The 18,575-nt window shown below is 33.6% G+C and overlaps 1 protein-coding gene across 1 annotated transcript in view; it reads left to right on the top strand.

Moving 5' to 3' along the window:
- UBL3 (ubiquitin-like 3) overlaps positions 1–17,616 on the top strand; it is a 61,135-nt gene extending 43,519 nt beyond the window's left edge. Inside the window, exons 2-5 of the mRNA XM_004680178.2 lie at positions 6,205–6,313; positions 10,075–10,161; positions 14,343–14,420; positions 14,692–17,616. Of these exons, the coding sequence (XP_004680235.1) occupies positions 6,205–6,313; positions 10,075–10,161; positions 14,343–14,420; positions 14,692–14,744 (327 nt within the window). The 3' untranslated portion in view covers positions 14,745–17,616. The remainder of the gene's footprint in view (positions 1–6,204; positions 6,314–10,074; positions 10,162–14,342; positions 14,421–14,691) is intronic.
- Positions 17,617–18,575: the final 959 nt, after the last annotated feature.

The following is an 18,575-nucleotide window of genomic DNA, read 5'->3' as shown; positions in this document are numbered from 1 at the left end:
AGAGTTGCTTTCCCACAATTTCAAGGTCTTAACCAGTAAAATTGTGCCATCATATTTCCACTAATGGTAGGTTGATAGCAAAGAAGAATTGTCATCTTCCTGAAATACATGCAAATGTCAATACATAAATATATTAATATATTGTTAATATGTAAAACTACTACTCTCTCTTAGATTATCTTTTTGCAAGTTCCTTTTCTATCAACATCTTCAGTTCTTGGTTGGCAGAAACAGTTATACTGAAATGTTGTTCTTTATTAACTGAACCATAAGATCTAAAACTCCTCCTCAAAACAATGGTTTCCCTAGAGACAAACTCAGTACCCAGCAAGCGTACTTTGATTTCATTCTGATCTGCTATTTAGTTGATAGTATGTCTAGGAAGTTATTGTTTTGCATATTAAAATCTAGTTTTAAGCAGCTAGTTTTTGTCCTGTGTGAAGTTTTAAAAGAAAAGCTTACAGTTAGGTTTTAAAGTGATACAGTCCATGATTTAACTTCAAAACGAATATGCTTTCTAAGTTCACAGAATTTGGAACTTGAAAAATAACTTCTAATAAGGTTTCTCAAGAATATGTGTTACTTAGTCTTGTGGAATTTTAACTTAGAGTTCCCCAAACTTATTTAAAAGTAAAAGTGCTTTATAAAATCCTTAAAGAATGCATGCTATATGGCTATGTATTGTTATTTACTAACTGACAATGACTATAAGTAATGTTAATGGTAAATACTTAATTAGGCACTTACTATGTGGTAGGAACTAAATTTTCTATAAAATTTGAACCTGTATTATTTGATTCTTAAATATGCTTCTATGAGCCCAGGTTTTTCTTTGTTTACTCACTGATAAGGAAGAAAAGAACAATATAGAAACCAAGTAGGTTTGCTAAGTTATTATAGCCCAGAACCTTCTTATTTTATGTTCAGTGCTTAAAAAATAATTTAGTGGGGCACCCTCTGGTGGTGCAACAGGTTAAACCACAGCACCATGAAGCTATTGCAGCCACTGCAACACTATTTCAATCCCCAACCAGGGAGATGACCCACATGGTATGGCAGACCTCTCCTGACCCACCCACTGCTCCCCTTGGCAGTGTATTTCAGTACATCTGCCTGTTATACTCCCCACTATCTGTGGTGAATCCTCTCACCCCCTGCATTTCTGGCCTGTACCCCAGTTCTTGTATGCATAAATAAATAAATCTTTAAAAAATAATTTAGTAATAGTTGATGGGTTCGGATAATTAAAAAAAAAAACATTAAACATTGATTTGGAATGTAGTCCTCCATCTTCATTTTACAATGCGCTAAATGTTCTGGAAATACACATTCCCAAGTGAAATGAGATATTGGGAACTTAAGCCAGGTAGTTTTCTACCTCTCCCCTTTATCTATTGTTTACAGTAGGTATTTTTGCAATTTAAAAATCCTATGGTGGCCTTCCCTGGTGGCACAATGGGTTAATCACAGCTCTGTGAAGCTAGCCACAGTTGTTTTAGCAGGAGTTTGATCCCTGCCCCGGAAATGACCCACATGGTGAGGCAGACTGGCCTCTCCTGACTGGCCCGCTGCCCCCCTCAGCAGTGTACTTTGTCCATCTAGCAGTTCTGCTCTCCACTTTGCCTCTGGTGGGTCCTCTCACTGTCCCTGCATCTCTGGCCTGTACCCAGTTCTGAATGCACAAATAAATCTTAAAAATAGCATCCCAGTCTCTCCCTGGTGGCGTGGCAGGTTAAAGCACTGCACTAAGAAGCTTAAGCCATTTCCGCATGAGTTCCATTCCCGCCTGTCCCGGAGGTGATCACATGGCACCGCAGACCTCTCCTGATGCACCCGCTGTTCCCCTCAGCAGTGTACTTCATCTATCTGCCTGTTTTGCTCCCCACTCTGTCTCTGTGTCTCTGGTGAATCCTCTCACCGTCCCTGCACCTCTGGCCTGTACCCCAGTTCTGTATACAGAAATAAATAAGTCTTTGAAAAAAATAAAATAAAGTCCCATGGAGTTTCTAACTGTAAAGATTTAATATTTCATACATATTTGAATCAGGCTAAGTCATAAAAAGACTAGAAAAAGGTGCCATAGTTTCAACTGATAAATTTCAGTGTATTAGTAAAGGCATAGAGAAGAATTCAGATGTATTTTCATAAAGGTTAAAATCTGTTTTCATGGATGTCTTATATAACTTCTTCACAAATAAGATTGCTTTTCCATTCCAGTAGGGAATAGGAATGCTTTTTTGGCTTCTACATGTCTGTTATGAAATTGTTTCCCTGCTCTTCCCCCCCCCCCCAGAAATTTAGTTTCATTATTTCATCATGATTAGGCTCAGGGAAATTTATTTATATTGTCTTTCTTAAACATATATAAGGCAGAGTGAATGTGGATTAGGGTAAGGAGTGTGGGCACCAAGCATCCAAACAGCCTGTGTAAAGATCTTGAGGGCAAGTATGAATGTGACGGCTTTGAGGAACTGAAAGAAGAACCCTGTGGTCGGAGCACAATGAGGGCAAGAGTTCACTGATGATGATGGAGTATAATAAGGCAGGCCATGGAGACCATGGTAAGGAATTTACTGGGTCACCTGCTTCACTGTTGGTGAACAGCAGGTATTGTATTGTCAGTGCACATGGGTTCAGATCTCAGCTACCCACACACTAAAGTCTCTAAACTCATTCTCACAGCTCTAAAGTAGGGGTTGTAACATCTGCTCAAGAGACAGGACTAGGTAAAGTAATTAAGTGCTCTGAACCTGAAATACAGTAATTCACACAATAAATACAAACTGTTAGCATTTTTACTTCTTTATTCACTCACACTACCCTGCTCTGGAATCTTAAGACTCACAGGCTCTTCTTTCTCTTATTTTTACAAATCATGCAGCAAGCATTTACTGATCATGCACAGTTTTATATCCTGGCTGCCCCTCCTCTATAATTATGTTTGTGTGTCTCTTTCATAGCTTCGAATTTATGAAATTCTCAATGGACTTAATATTAAATCTTTTCTAAGCTAGGCACCACACATGCCATTTGTTTCAGAAAATGTTTGAATAAATAAATGACTAAAGTTTTTGTAATACATATGATTACCATATCTTAACACTGTAATTGTTTGCTTTGTTTTAAACCACTACGATGGTAGAAAAACAAACAGCCCAAGTTTCTTTCATATACAGTAAACAAAAATTGTAATATAGAATCTATAACTTTAGAAAAAAGTGTTTATCCTTTTTCAAATTCATTCATTAACTTAAAATAATTCAGTTGACTTATAATCTCCTTTTTATCTTAAGTAATTATTTCAATGTAATGTTTTTTTTTTTTAAAGATTTATTTATTTGTGCATACAGAACTGGGGTACAGGCCAGAGATGCGGAGGGTGAGAAGATTCACCAGGGACAGAGTGGGAAGCAGAACAGGCAGATCGAAGAAGCACACTGCTGAGGGGATCAGCGGGCGGGTCAGGAGAGGTCTGCCTCGCCATGTGGTCACCTCCGGGGCAGGCGGGGATCGAACTCATGCGGAAGTGGCTTAAGCTTCTTAGTGCTGTGCTTTAACCCGCTGCGCCACCAGGGAGGGTCAATCTGTGTACATTTTAAAAAATATTCTCTACTCATGTCAAATATACTTAGAGGCCAAAGGTTTCCAATATTCTGGATCTCTAGACAGAATATAAATTCATAAACCATTGATTTTGATGTATGAAAATGAAATACCACTTTATGGAGATAAAGTATGTATCCGTTTTAAAACAGGAAATGTTGAGAAATTTGCAGCATGGAATGGGAGGTGTGTGTTCCTTTGATACACTTATCAATTGTGTTGATGTGTTATCATGTAAAATCTTACAGGTCTGTAATTCTTTTTAGTGATTGCATATTTCCATGGTAAAGATGTGTTGTTTATTTTTCCATTTCTATAGAAAAAACTTTTAAGGAAAATCTAACATATGCTTTGGTGACACCTTTATAGCTTCCAAGAATTAAATTTTTTTGTCTGTTATTTTTAAATATATAACTTGAATGAAAACTCAGTAGAAATGAATTCTAAAAGATGATTTCAAGAAATAGTAGGTTCCTAACACGTAACTCTTAGGAAGCTTCAATTTAATTATTTTTATTTCTGGTTAAACAAGCACATATGACTGAACCATTATGAAGGCGCATGCTTTCTTGGGCAATTAATGACTGAAGGACCCTTGTACAGTAGTTTGAAGTCATTAAAAGATTCCAGATCTGTTCATAGCATAATAAGTATCAATATTAAAAGAGACATCCATGAAAAAGTAATATATCTGTGAAAACTAATATTTTATTGTATAAGTGTAAGGTTCCTTGCTTACCAGTCATTCATTACTTACTTGTTACAGAAAATAAGATGGTACTTTCTTACAATGTAGTTATTCTTGCACACTACTCTTTGAACTTTGTTCTGCTGGAGCTTACTGCGTTTCTGGATTATACTCTTTATAGCAGTGTGATTTCATAAGATCTTTTTCTTTATTAAACTCTTCATTCTTAATTTTGGTAGGAATTCTAGTTAGGAAAGGCAGCAAGAAATTATTACTGAACATATTGAAAGGACTTGTCACCTGAAATACAGATTTTTTTTTCCCTAAAGATTTATTTATTTATGCATACAGAACTGGGGTGCAGGCCAGAGGTACAGGGACGGTGAGAGGATTCACCAGAGAAAGAATGGGGTGCAGAACAGGCAGATCGATGAAATCCACTGCTGAGGGGGGCAGCGGGCGGGAGGTCTGGCGCGCCATGTGGGAACACAGCCCTCGCCAGGGATTAAACTCATGAAGTGGCTTCTTTTAGCATTGTAGTGCTGTGCTTTAACCAGCTGCACCACCTGGGAGGGCCCCAGATTTCCTTTTTTTTAAAAACAAAACTTTACTGAGATATAATATAAGGGCAGTTAAAATATATTTCCTAATATAAAGTCCTTATCTAGTGTGGAATCCAGTTATATGCCATAGGACACAGAATTCTTGTGTATAGCACATTTGTTGGGAAAATATTTCATAACTCTAGCACAGTTCCAAAGTGTTGCAGCACTGGAGGTAGCATTGGCCATGGCCAATATGACCTGATAGTATAACAGTGCTATAATAGGCAGCAATTTAGTTATTATGGGCTTTGTCATCTTAAAGATTTTCTGATATTTTTTTAATAAGCAAAGTGTATGTATCTTTGTCTGTGCGTACCTGTGCATATCTGTGTGTGTAACTGAAGAGGAAAGCATAAACTTGGGTAACCTACAGTCTGGCACAATTCAAGCTGGTACAATGATATTCACATTCTTGATACACAAAGAAGTGAGGCCAAATTGCTGAGGCTCAGCTCCAGAGTAGAGCCAATTTTTAGGAAAGTCTTAGGTCTTAATAGAGGCCCAGGAGTATAGAAAGCCACATTTATATTTCTGTGACTTACAGGGAAATGAATACATATCATGGTTTAAAAAAAATAACATTAATTCAATTATGAATAATCATAAAATTGAAAAAAACACTCTTTGGAAAGTGTTTTAAGAGTGGTATAAGAAAATGTAGACTGATACGGAGAAATAAATCCAGTAATTAAATTTTTAATTTTAATATCCACCTAAGTTTTTCACCAATGGTAAAGATATACCCTGTGTCCTTTTTTCACACATATCTCCTCTTCACGATCCCAAGAAATAAATGATCAAACAATTGAACTAAAATAATTACTATTGTTGACTCCTTTATTAATCCTAACCAAGTTATTTAAAATTATAGTTTCTGGTTAATTTTTTGAGTCATTTTTTAGGGAAAAAATTTAATATAATTTATTGTTTTATACAATAAGTTACCAATTTTTTCCTGTTTAATGACAAGCTCTGCAGTCACTTTTACTAGTTTTCAATGAAAAATATATATTCTATAGTAATAATAATAGTTTGCAGATATTCACTTCTTGAACATTGTTGTAGTTAAATTTAAAAGCATGATGAATTTTGGTTTTCCTTTGTTCATGTATTATGACAAATATTTAAGTAAATAAAAATGAGGAACTGGCATTGCTGTTATTTTAGTAAAAGGTGAAAGATTTATACGATCTGAAGAGAAACTAGAGTTTTCTGTTTTTTCAGAATGTGATTGAAATGAACATCTGAGTTATTTTTTACTTTTAAGTAATTCAAGATTGATATTAAAAGAATCACTGTCTTTTCCAGATAAATTTGCGCCTCATCTTGGTAAGCGGCAAAACGAAAGAGTTCCTATTTTCTCCTAATGATTCCGCGTCTGACATTGCAAAGCATGTATATGACAATTGGCCAATGGGTGAGTGTTTTTTTTTTTTCTTGAGAATGAGTAATGTTAATTCCTTATGCCTGAACTTGTTTTACAGACATTTTAGAAAAAGTTATAAATACATAAAATATTGAAGAACAAATATTTCAAGGCATAAAGTTTTGAGGTAAAGGGATCACCTTGTCAAGTCTTAGAATTTGCACTTCAGCTCCCCCCTTGAGAATGGTGAGGAGCCAGTAAAGCAAAGATTCTGTTTTTTTCTTTGGACTTTCTTTAAATGTAAGTGAATATTATTTTTGTAAAAGAAAACCACAAAGCTAATACATACACTTTCACATCAATACACCTATGTTTACCAACACACAAAAGGAAATAAAAATTTTCTTGAACAAGTTATACATTCTGTTTGGTCTGTTCTAAACATAACCTGTTTAAAATTGAGTTTGACAGCTAATTTCTAAATCATAAGTTTAGTGAAATACCACAGGGTCAAGAAGGTATGCATGTATGCTTTGCATTTTCAAGCCAGTATCTATGGCAAACTGACTCCTTTGGTAGATAAATGTGATAGTCCTTCCTTTGTCTGATTCTTCCCCCTTTAATAAAACTTTGTCTTGCTTCCCTAAAGGGAGTCTTTATGTTTTCCTTTGAACTTTTCCCAAGTCATCTTAACTCCTTTTATGGCATAGTGATAGGACCATTTTAGCTGATTTCACTAACCAAAGCAATTTGGACTGTTAAAATACAAGACTTGCTTCAACAAAAAAGACACAGTATATACAAAATGAATCAATTAGATCATTGTTTCTTAATCTTAGATTAATATATAGAGACCTTTTAGGGGAAGAAATTCTTGTAGATTCTTTAGTGCTGACTTAAATTATTTTTACTATAATATGCTATAATATGTATTTTTAAAAATAGAAACCTAAAACCCAATTAAAATTTTTTATCCTTACTAGCTGATATAAGACTAAAACAAATATACAAAGGATATACAGTTATAACTCCAAAATGAGTAGTGTTCAAATTAACAATATTAAAATGTCAGTTGTGTTTTTGTTTTGTTTTGTTAATACCAACTCATTGCTTTGACTGTGAATATGGTACTGTTGAGTTTGGCATGCTTGTATCTGCTTACCGTAGAAGTACCCAGCTATCTACAGATTCACCACAAAATCTTCATTCATATAGTGTACCAAATTGTCATTTGAGCCTTGTCTTAGCAAAATGCCATCATTTATGTATTAAGTCAACTTTTGTTCTTTTATTATCCTCTTGATACTGCTTTTGAGACCAGTACAATCCTAAACCTAAATGCCAGTGTGAGCACTAAAATATCAATGCTAGTGCTCGTTAAGTTACTGTTTGATTAATCTAATGAAAATATGATTTGAAAATTTGAAGAGGACTTTCAGACCCTCTGAAGATGTCTCTGTGGGTTCATAGACCTCAGTTTAAGATAACACTAATTTATGGAAATGCTTTCATTAACTAGACCTTTTTCCTACTGATAACCTAGGGACAGGTCTTGAAGGTAAAGATAACAGGTATCAACAAATGTCAGAAAAAGTGAAGTAGATGGCTAAGCTTGGGGCTCTTAGAGTATATTAATTTCTTCATGCCCAGCCAGGAGAGGTAACTATCAGTATAAAAGGCATTCTTGAATAACTGTCGAGTAGTGATATTATACTAAGTGTGATTTAAAAGATAATTTTTATGACTTCAGGGAAGGACGTTTTTGAAATCTATGGATATTGTGGAAAAAATACACAAGATTAAAAGTAGTAGTCTCAAAAATTTATTTTATTTTGGCAATATTGTAACTTGAGATGAAAAAATATATTTAACTTCATAATCATTTGACTTAGACATTAAAATTTATTTATGAGACTTAAATATTCAAATGATAAGCAAAGGTAAAATTCAAAGGTGGGTCTTTGCCAAAATATTTCCCAGATGAATGAGCTAGTATTGAAAACTGATTTTCAAAGGTTTTTGAGCCCAGTTTTTCCCTTTTTGACAGTTCTCAGCAATTTTAGATACTGTCTGCAGCTAATAAAAGTTTACTTTTTATTTTATATAAAATTTTTGAATTAAAAATCTAGATTCTCTTATTACATAAAGTAGTAGAGCTCAATGAATATAAATAACTATTGGTACATATAATAAAGGTATAGTAAACATTAAATCAGTAGAAGGAATTAGTTTTTCTTAGTGTACATTTATGCATTTTAATGAACTATTGTTAATAGGTGGAATAGTAAGATACATAGCTGTTACCAGGCAGTGGTCCAAAAATAATCTACTAAATATATGTTACTAGCTGAAATTTGTTCTTTAGCATTGTTGTTTTTCTATAGGTCTTTCTAAATTTCACAGGCTCTGAGAGGGAAAATGAGAGAGCATATTACAGTGAAGTGCATGGAATGCGCCTCACTCTCCAGTCACTTCAAGTTTCGTGCATCTTAAAAAAAATCCTATTTTAAGTTTTCAAAATAATTTTTCTTGTGAATTAGACAATTACTTTCATTTGTCTTACTATCTGTAGAACATTCCCTTCTTGACCAGAAGCAAGCACTATGTTAAATAATAATTCTTTTAATGTTGCATTATTTTTTATTGAGGTAATAATGGTTTACAACATTCTATATGATTCAGAAAGGCTTATTTGATCTCAAGGTGAATCAGGCTTATTTGATCTTTATTCTGGAAGAAGGATCTTCAAGTCAGAAGGCAACACAGACATGCCAAGCGGGGCAGTGGGGCAGGAGATAAAAGTCAAAGAAAATTACTTACCTCTTCTCTCTTCTATCTCTTGAAGATATTTCAAACCAGTTTTTGTGCTGACAGTTTTCATCTTACAGGCATTTCTATAAGAAACAAACACAATTATTGCAAAAGATGATATGAAATTCTCAAGGCTTTCTCAAAATCAGAGTTTAAATCAGTTATCTACAAGCTGTGAAATTTAGTAACCTCATACTCTGTCATAAGAGTGGTGTCCTTAAAATGCTAAAAATCTAGTATCCCCTATTTTTCTATAACCTAAGTTATACCTTAAAATGAAATGTTCTCCATCCTGCACACCAGTTTGTTTTTTGATATTGTTGTGTATTTTTCTAGCTTCCATATTGATTATTGTACTTTCTAAAATACATATAGTTTTAAATTTTTCCTGAGTGTTTTTGGGTAAAGTGAACTAGCATTGTATTTCATAATACATACCAGTTGTCCTCAAAAAGAAAAAAAAGTGATAAATTAACATTATCCCAAAGTAAACATTTTATTTTGTAATCTTCTCTCTTTCATTTTTGTCAGTTTTATTGAGATCTCTTTTTTTGTTATATTATGTGTCAACATATTCCTTTAAAAATCTGTTAATCCTATTGTTTCTAATCACAAATTTATAATTTTAGCAGGTAGAAATACTGGACAATTACAATTTTGTCTGTTAATTCCTAACAGCTGATATTAATTTTCAGCTATGTCTTCATTACATTTAGGTTTTTCCCAAATTATTTGTTCTAATTTTTAAACTTCAGCACTATATTTGCTACATCTCTCAGTATTCTTTAAGAAACAGCAACTAGTCTTTCTGCAGCTCTTAAAATTTAAAGTGAAGAACTAGTAAGAACCAAGACTGCAATGATTGCATGAATAGTCATTATTTCAATTATTAGGAAGCTCCAAGTCTTCTTTGATGCCTTTTATCTAACTAATATGTATATGAAATACTATAACAATGCAATAATACCATAATACTTAACAAGTTCACTGTTTGCTTTCAGACTGGGAAGAAGAGCAGGTCAGCAGTCCAAATATTCTCCGCCTTATTTATCAAGGACGATTTCTACATGGAAACGTCACATTAGGAGGTAATAGTCACCTTTGTAATGGTATGATTGTCTGTATCAGGGCAGCCTTATGCGTTTGTTTAAATATATCTGATTTTATAAAAATTATTTTAAAGTCTGAATTCTGTTAATTTTCTGTAGTCTTCTTCAGTACATGTTCTGTTAAGTTTAAGTTTAGCGCTTTGATGAGTAGTACTACCATGTAGACTAATGTAGACCATGTAGACCATGTAGTACCCCGTGATAGGTTGGAGTCCATACTCATTTTTTTATAAATGTAGTTTTATTGTGCTTTTAGGTAATATAATTTTATTTAATAATCAGACACATAAGCTAGAGAAGATTTTGATAATTGGTTTTTCAGTTGTAACAATGAAGGGATGTTTTCAGTTTGACTGACATAATTGCCAGTCATGCAAGAATAAATTAGATTAGTGACTAGAGAAACAGTATAGCAGTGACTAAAAGGACAGATTTTAGAACCATGTTGTATCATCGTTCCCCTACTATACTTAGTGGCTGTGTGATCTTGTGCAAGCTATTTAACTGCTATGCGTCCAGTGTTGTCATCAGTAAAATGGGGGGTTAGTTTATATTTTCAAAGCACTTAAAACAGTCTACTTCATTAGAAACAATGTGTTAACTGTCATGCTCTTTATATGTGTTCAAAAGATACAGCTCAGTAGTGCCCTCTTATGGGTGCATTTTCTGCAGTCAGCAGGGTTTGTTTGCTTTTAGTACACATACTTCAAATATGTTCTGATAATTATAAATTTGAAGTTTAATGAAGTGACCTATTTTAATATATCTTTGCCTAAATATAGTCTGACATTTTTTTCTTTATAAATCTAATGATGAACATTTAATCTGTTTTCCTTTAAAGGTAGAATATTTTAATTAATTTATTCAGCATCTAATCCTTTCTATTGTGCCAGCACTGTGCTGAACAATTAGAAATGCAAGGTTGAAAATGGTGGAATCCCTTCCTTCTTGATGTAGTAGATAAAACTCCACTATTAAAATACTATGTAATAAGGCCTGGAATAAACGATGCAATGATTAATATTACAATATTGGATATAAATTCACATGTAAAACCAAGTTCGCTGCCAGCATTGTAACTGGCTGTCTAAAAACTGCTGCTATCTATTAAGAGATAATCTGTCATTTCAAATCAGTGATTGCCTCTTTGTTTATAGCTCTTTGTATGGTTAGATGTATCAACTCATGTAAGAATTGACTATTAGCTCCATAATTGTATTGTACATTCTTTAAGGGTGGTATCATATTTCAGTCTTTTTCTGATTGTCTGTCATATGTAACTTCCTGTAATGCTAATAAGAAATGTTGATTGAATTTAATCTGTTGACTATATGAAGAATCTTGAGACTCCCTTTCCCTTTGATCCCTGTTGATCTACTTGAACCTTTTACTGCCACCTAGGTCATTTAATTATCTTTCTCTTGTGGCCCCAAACTTACAATTTCATATTAAGGATCACAGAATTTATGTTAACATAAAACTATTAATTCTTTACCTTTAAAGTATAAATTTTTACCACTATTTTTTGGGTAATTTGTTTTTGAGTAATTAATGCCTTCGCTTATTGCCTTGCATAGAGCCTTCCAATTCCATAGACTCTGTCAGTCTTTTAAAAGATTAACAGTCTTTGGCCTTAGGAACATAAATCTAATCTTTCACATTGATCAGCATAAGCTGGGTGTTTGGTAAATATTGAATAATAACATTCAACTACTTGGGCTTTTTGTCGCATTTTTTCTTTTTAGTCTCCTATGTTCTTGAATATTGAATATGGTTAACAAAGGAGATAACACACAGTTGACAGCAACTATCTTCAAATATTTGAATGGCAGATATAGAGAAGACTGCATGGCTTGAAACTTGCCCTGTTGTAATACTATGAATTCCAGTTAGGACCAGCAGCAGGAAATCAAATGTAGACATGTTTCCATCCAATGCAAGAAAAAAAATGTAAATTGTCATGCTGCCTGAAGAAAGAATGCCCCACAGTGGGAAAGAGTGAGATCCTTGTTATTGGTGATCTTTAAGCATTGGGTGAACATGAAGTATAGTAGGGATTACAGCCACGTCTGGGGTTCAGTCATTATATGAATGATTCTCTGCTATTCTTGAACTTTTGTGGTAAAGTAAGTTTCAGGTTTCAGGTTGCTGATACCAAGTTCTTAAAAGGCAGCCCAGATTTCCTTTTATGAAATGCAATCTTTTAATTACATAGGATTTCAAGCTGTTAAAGTAAAGGTGTGATAATAGCTGTAGTAATTGGAGGATAAAGAAAATCAGCTCCAAGTTTGATGCTCAGTACCATCCATGTTTCCCAGATGCCCTAAGAGAGAGACTGTAAGAGTCACCTAAGACTCTGATTTTCAAATACATCTTCTATGCATGTGTGAGAGCAAGACTAAATTGAAATTCCAGGTTGTAAAGGTTGAAAGCTCTCTTGTAGATCGTACAGACTGTGATAGTAGAAGGTAGCAGCTTCCTGTATCTCTCTTCCTTCATTTCTTTGATACTGTTAGTAACTATATCTGCTATTGCTAGTTAAAATTTAAAACAATAGACCCCATTAATCAAAGGGCTTTAAGTGGTAATCTAGTACTCAGTACCTTTTCCAAGTCTGTCTAACATTTCTCTAAATTTGACTTTCAGTTGAGATATCTGTTTTCTGAGATCTACTTTTCTTGTATCACAAAACAATGATTAAATGACAGTCATATTAATGATTACTGAATAAAGCTTTCTTCGTGCCAAATTCTGATCTGAGCACTTTGGATTGCTTCATTTAATCCATATAGCCTTACCTGGGTCATTTGATAGAATTACAGTTGAGAAGAAAGACACTGGGATTTAGGGAATGGCAAAATAATTCTCGCAAAATTCACTTTGTTGATTAGTTGTAGAGATGCAATTTTTTTTTTTTTTTTTTTTTTTTTTATATATGTATTTTTTAATACAGTTATGGCTTACCTGAGAGATGCAGAAGATAGTGGAAGGGAGATACCTAGCTTGGTGTCACACATTTTAATTCAGTCAGGTTTTTCCGGTACATGTAGTGAAGTTTTTAATATTGTAAAGTTTTAGTTGCATTTTAATGTTTAAATCAGGCCTAGGTATTAACTACAAAAGGCTGTCCTCCCTCTTTTTTTTTTTTTAACCATACTATTTATGGGCCATCATGTTACATTCTTTGACATCAGAGCTTAAAGAATAGAACAACTAGTGACTGACCAACCTTAAATATGATGGCAGTTCACCTTGATTACATGAAGATAATTAGGACTCTTTGAATCTGTGTGTTAACATTAGCCTGTAAAGCAGGATTTTAAAAGCAGGTAGCAGGAGGATCCTACTTACTAAGTAATAATCTTAAACCTTACTATGTTTATAATAAACAGAAGTAAGTTTTGGACTCTTACTTCAAAACTAGGACATCATAACTATGGAAAATTACTCTAGAATATAGATATACCAACTGCTTCTAATTGTATACACAGAATAGCAAAGAGGTTTACCATGAAAATTGGCATTTGTATTTGTTTAGTAGTTTATGTATACTTGGATGTGTACTATTATTCTGTGTATGAAATGTTTCAAAATAAAATATTACTACTTATGAATGAGAAAAGATTTGATTAGCAAACAGAGTGGTTTTTTAAGTAAGCTTTTCCAGAAAATTATTTTCTAACTAAAAAAATACAAGGTTGGCAAAGTTTAAAATTGCTTATTTGCCACTTCTTCTGCTTTAGTATGATAGTGGCCTGTTCAGTACAGTGATTGTATTAAATGACTGACATACAGTTAGATTTAAAAACAAATATCTTTTAATTTACACTTTTCCCTAACTTAGAAAAGCATACTTAAACTTTAATTCCTTTTCTCCTCTGAGGATTATCTCCTCTATTAACCATTTACATGTTTTCTCTCATTCCATTCCTCAAATAACATGACAAGCTAATAGCCATAGCAGAGAAGGATAATTTCCAAGTTAAAAAGTTATTTTTTATAATCAACCTTAATTTTATAAGAGATGTGTATTCATTAACAAGTTTAACATGTTGAGGATATCATACACAAAGCAATCGATTATAAAGAGGTTTCAGCTCTGGCTCATGAAATCAGTATGTTAGTGTATATGTAACTAAGGTCTTCTGTTTTTCACACAGCATTAAAACTTCCTTTTGGCAAAACAACAGTGATGCATTTGGTGGCCAGAGAGACATTGCCAGAGCCAAACTCTCAAGGTAAGCCATGCACTAGAGAGATTTCCTCTTGAACCGCAGAGACAAGCATTCAAAAATGACTCCATTTTTCTTGGATATTGTGAAGAAAAGGTAGTTTTTGTATTTAATGAATAGAACTTATTAAGTTGATAACCAGACATTTTGGAAGCAGGTTAAAATTAACAGGACATTATTATAGCTTATTGAACTTAAAAGATGTAAACATAAAAATTATTATACCTGGATGCCTCCCCTTTTCTTTTATAAACAAGACTTTTTTCATTTTTCCTAGGTCAGAGGAATCGAGAAAAGACTGGAGAGAGTAATTGTTGTGTAATCCTGTAAACACTGTCGCTAGTGTGATGTGGTGTAGTCTTTGTCTTTCATGCTGCTGGGACAGAAGAAACCCAACATAGCTTCAGAAACCCTTAGGAAGAGTCTGCCTGTAAATCCATGGAACTGAATTACCACATGAACACTGTCATCTTTTGTCATGAAAGTAAAAAGAACCAAGAACATTTTTCACTATGATTTTTTTGTTTCTAGTACTTTTGTTTATGGTGAGCAGTTTAAAATACATTAGGTTTTGAATGCAGTCAATCTCCAGGGGAAAAGTTAACAGTTTATCTTTCATAGCAGAAACCATTTTGCTGCCACAAAAATTTTCATCACCAGAACTAACAAATCAAGTGCTCCACACAGTTTGCACTATAAAAGATTGACATTATTTTCTTCATCAGCAGAATTTGTAACATAGTTTATGGTACCTAGAAATACTCATACGTACAATTCCATACTGGAAGACACTCAGCAATCAAAGACGTTAACTACTGGGCGAACTTCAGAGGAAAAAATGGAACAGAAATTAAAATGTTGGGTGAATTCTACCAAAGTCCGCTTGGTGGCTGCACTGGCACAGAATACTACACTGAGTGTGACTATTTTCACTGCAACAAATGAAAAAAACAAAATGTGCCTGTTGTTTAAAGCACTCAGTAGAGGGCTGACGAGACTAATTGTTTTTCCTTGAAGGTGCACTCTTGAGTCAGGCAGTAACTGAGTGCTTGCTCAGACAGCACAAAAGGGGAGAGTGCATTTCCTAGCCTTAATGTGGGGGGTAAATTCCAATCACTCATAGATTTCATCATCTCGCAGAAATAGTAGAAAACCTCACTTACTCCTCAGTTTTATGCATTTCAGTATCAGCGAATTGAGTTATTTCATAATTGTTGTTCATCTGTAACTGTGTCCACTTTCATGCTTACTCATTAAAGAGTTTGGATGAATTCTTCAAGTTTAAAAAATTCTCCATACTACTAGTTTTGGTTATGTAGCTTGCATTTGGTATTAGTGCTTGCAATTATATTAAAATAAAAGCAGGTTTTTTGAGGCATACATGATTTAGGATGCCATTCTTTCGTTTTGTACCAATAATTTAAAAATTGATATGCTAAAACAATTTGCACAGCACTAAAGCATGAGCTAGTTTCATCTAAACCTGTAAAAAATATAAGAGATTTTATATTTTTTCACTGGGAAGAAATTCTTCCTGGATGAAATTACAAATATGTGTAGAATATATTTAATAAAAAACTTATAAGATACCTAACTATAGAACTTAAATATAGATTGGCGTGTAGTGTATAGAACAATATTCCATATAAATAACTTTAGCCTTTATAAAAATGAAGTTGCAGGCTGACACTATGTTCTGTACTTAATAACTGTCCACAGCCCTTACACACATTAAGTGTAAATGGTTTCAAATGGTCAGCTTTGTTGAAAGGTAATCAGGTTATTTTATTCACTGTTAATGCTTTGATGAGAAGGCTTTATATGCAGTAGATCTACGAAAATATTGTTCATACCAATCAGAATTAAATTTGTATAGAGCAGAGTTTTAAAATGAATGTACATAGCACTAAACATTTTCTTTCTTCAACCTGTACTTATAGATTCTTTCTGTAAACTAAATTTTAAAATAATATAGTGCATTTCAGTGGTAATTTCAAAGGTGTCGATTAGGTCAATAGTTGTTTAAACACTGTCTCATCCATGTCAAAATTGTCTTCTTTTATTTCGGAATCTTTTAAAAAAATGTTTAATATTCTATTGTTGGTTTCAGAGTATTTCCAACATAGCCTTGATATTTAAACTGGTTAATTTCTGCAATCACAACAATGGATGTAATTATGTAGTCTTTGTTATCACTAAAATGTCATATTCAAGAGATGTTAAATATTTATATGCTTGTTGACTAGCTCAAATGTGAATCTGTTAAGTGTTAACTAAAACAAAGCATCTGGTAGTTACTTAATTGGGCAATTAAGCCAATTATGGCTCTGTTCTTCTTTTGTAAAACAAACTACTGGTAATTATTTTTTAATATCTATTTTAATTCTGATTACTCTTCTGTTTTTCCAAAGTTAAAGACTATCAATTAATTATGATTGAATTTTTATGATGGTTAAAATTATTCTCTATTGGTTTCAATGTATTTTCTTTGTGTTCCAACATTATGAATTTCCCTTTCACAAGACCTCAGTTTAGAGTTTGCAAAATGGATAAACTTGTTCAGTAGTAGAGAGAGAATGATGTCACTTAATATTTAATATCATTGTTGTGCAAAATGAAAAGAGAATACAAAGTAGCAGTAAAATTATATAATGAAAACACCAAAAATTTAGATGCCTTAATAGTAGACACATGAAAAAACTCAACTATCCCTTTTAAAATAGTTCTTTGGACTGCCTGGTGGTTAAAATATAATCGATCATTACCAAGGCTACTGTTGAAAATCCCTTGGCCAAAAATAACAGCTCACTTAAAGCTGGAAGGTGAGAGCTACATAGGTCCAGTAATGTAAGTAAAGCCTTGATTCTGGGACTGTGAACCTGCCTGGTTTAGTATCTAACCTCTTTTACCTAAATTGTCCTAGACTTTGTCTTCTGGACAAGGCAAAACTTGTCTTCTTTGTTAAAACCTCAGCATGTCTTCTTGATCTGAATTAATTTGCTTTCTCCTCAAGATAAGTTGTATCTTATCATGAAAAACATAGTATCTAACATTATTCACTTCAAATGAGGTTTTCTCATAACGAACATTTATCCTTAGTTTTATGTCATTTTGACCAATGTTACGGTAATTTCTGTTAGCTGATTGTGGTAAAAAAAAAATGTTTAATGTGAAAAGAAATTAAAACTTTCTTTATCTGTTGCAGATTATTTCCCTTCTTTAAGATGACTCCCATTCACAATTTTGGTTTATTTTCCTCTTTGTCTCTCTACTATTTTTCTTTTAAACTTCAGTTTATTTCATTACCTTCTTTGGTAAAGTCAGGTTGCACCATTCTTTATTCTTCTATAATTTGCCAGAAGGGAAGAGAAATGGTCAACCAAAATTTAGTGTGTCTTCATACCATCCCTGTTGGCAACTGCTATAGGCATGTCTTCAATTTTTTTCTCATTACCACTGTGTAATATAGTCACCTGTTAGCCAAACTGGGAGATCAATGGTGGTGGGATGGGCTTGAGAGAAGAGTATGTAACCTGTAATTACAATCAAAATCACACTGCAGACTACTGGCCATTGGGGAGTGGGGGTGGGGGTGGGCACAGTTTTCCTGACCTAGAGAGGTTGGGCTCATCAGACATGGGCAGTAGGTGACTGGATGTGGCTTAACACCCTGTGCCCTTTCTGTAGACTGCATCATCCATGAAGCTCTCTCATATACCCAAGAAGGAAGGTAGATTCTGAGAGTTAAGAAAACTCAGCTCTTAAATAATAAATGTATTATTAAGCCCATTCTAGCATATGCAAACATTATTTTGTTACCTTTGACAGTGATGTCAAATACTTGTACTTAACATAAAGTTTTATATTTTGCTAAAAATGACACTCAAGAAATACAGACACAGTAATCAATACTTGGGAAAAAGGAAATGTCAATCACTGTGATTCAGCTGCTAAAAAGGAGTGAACACACACATACACACTAAATGGCTCTGGAGTAGTTTGTTTTTGAAAGTTTTAGGCAGTTGAACCAACTTTAGAATGTTAATCTTAGGAATTGAAACATTCAATATCTGATTTCTATTTGGGGTTAGAAGGCTTGAGGGTGGGAGGGCAGGGGGAAAGGAGGCACCTCGCTCTACTTAAATAACCTCAAAGTTCCAA

This window comes from Condylura cristata, unplaced genomic scaffold (assembly GCF_000260355.1).
Source record: "Condylura cristata isolate star-nosed mole 26May11 unplaced genomic scaffold, ConCri1.0 scaffold00010, whole genome shotgun sequence".
NCBI lineage: Eukaryota > Metazoa > Chordata > Mammalia > Eulipotyphla > Talpidae > Condylura > Condylura cristata.
This window is presented reverse-complemented; position numbering and strand designations above follow the sequence as displayed.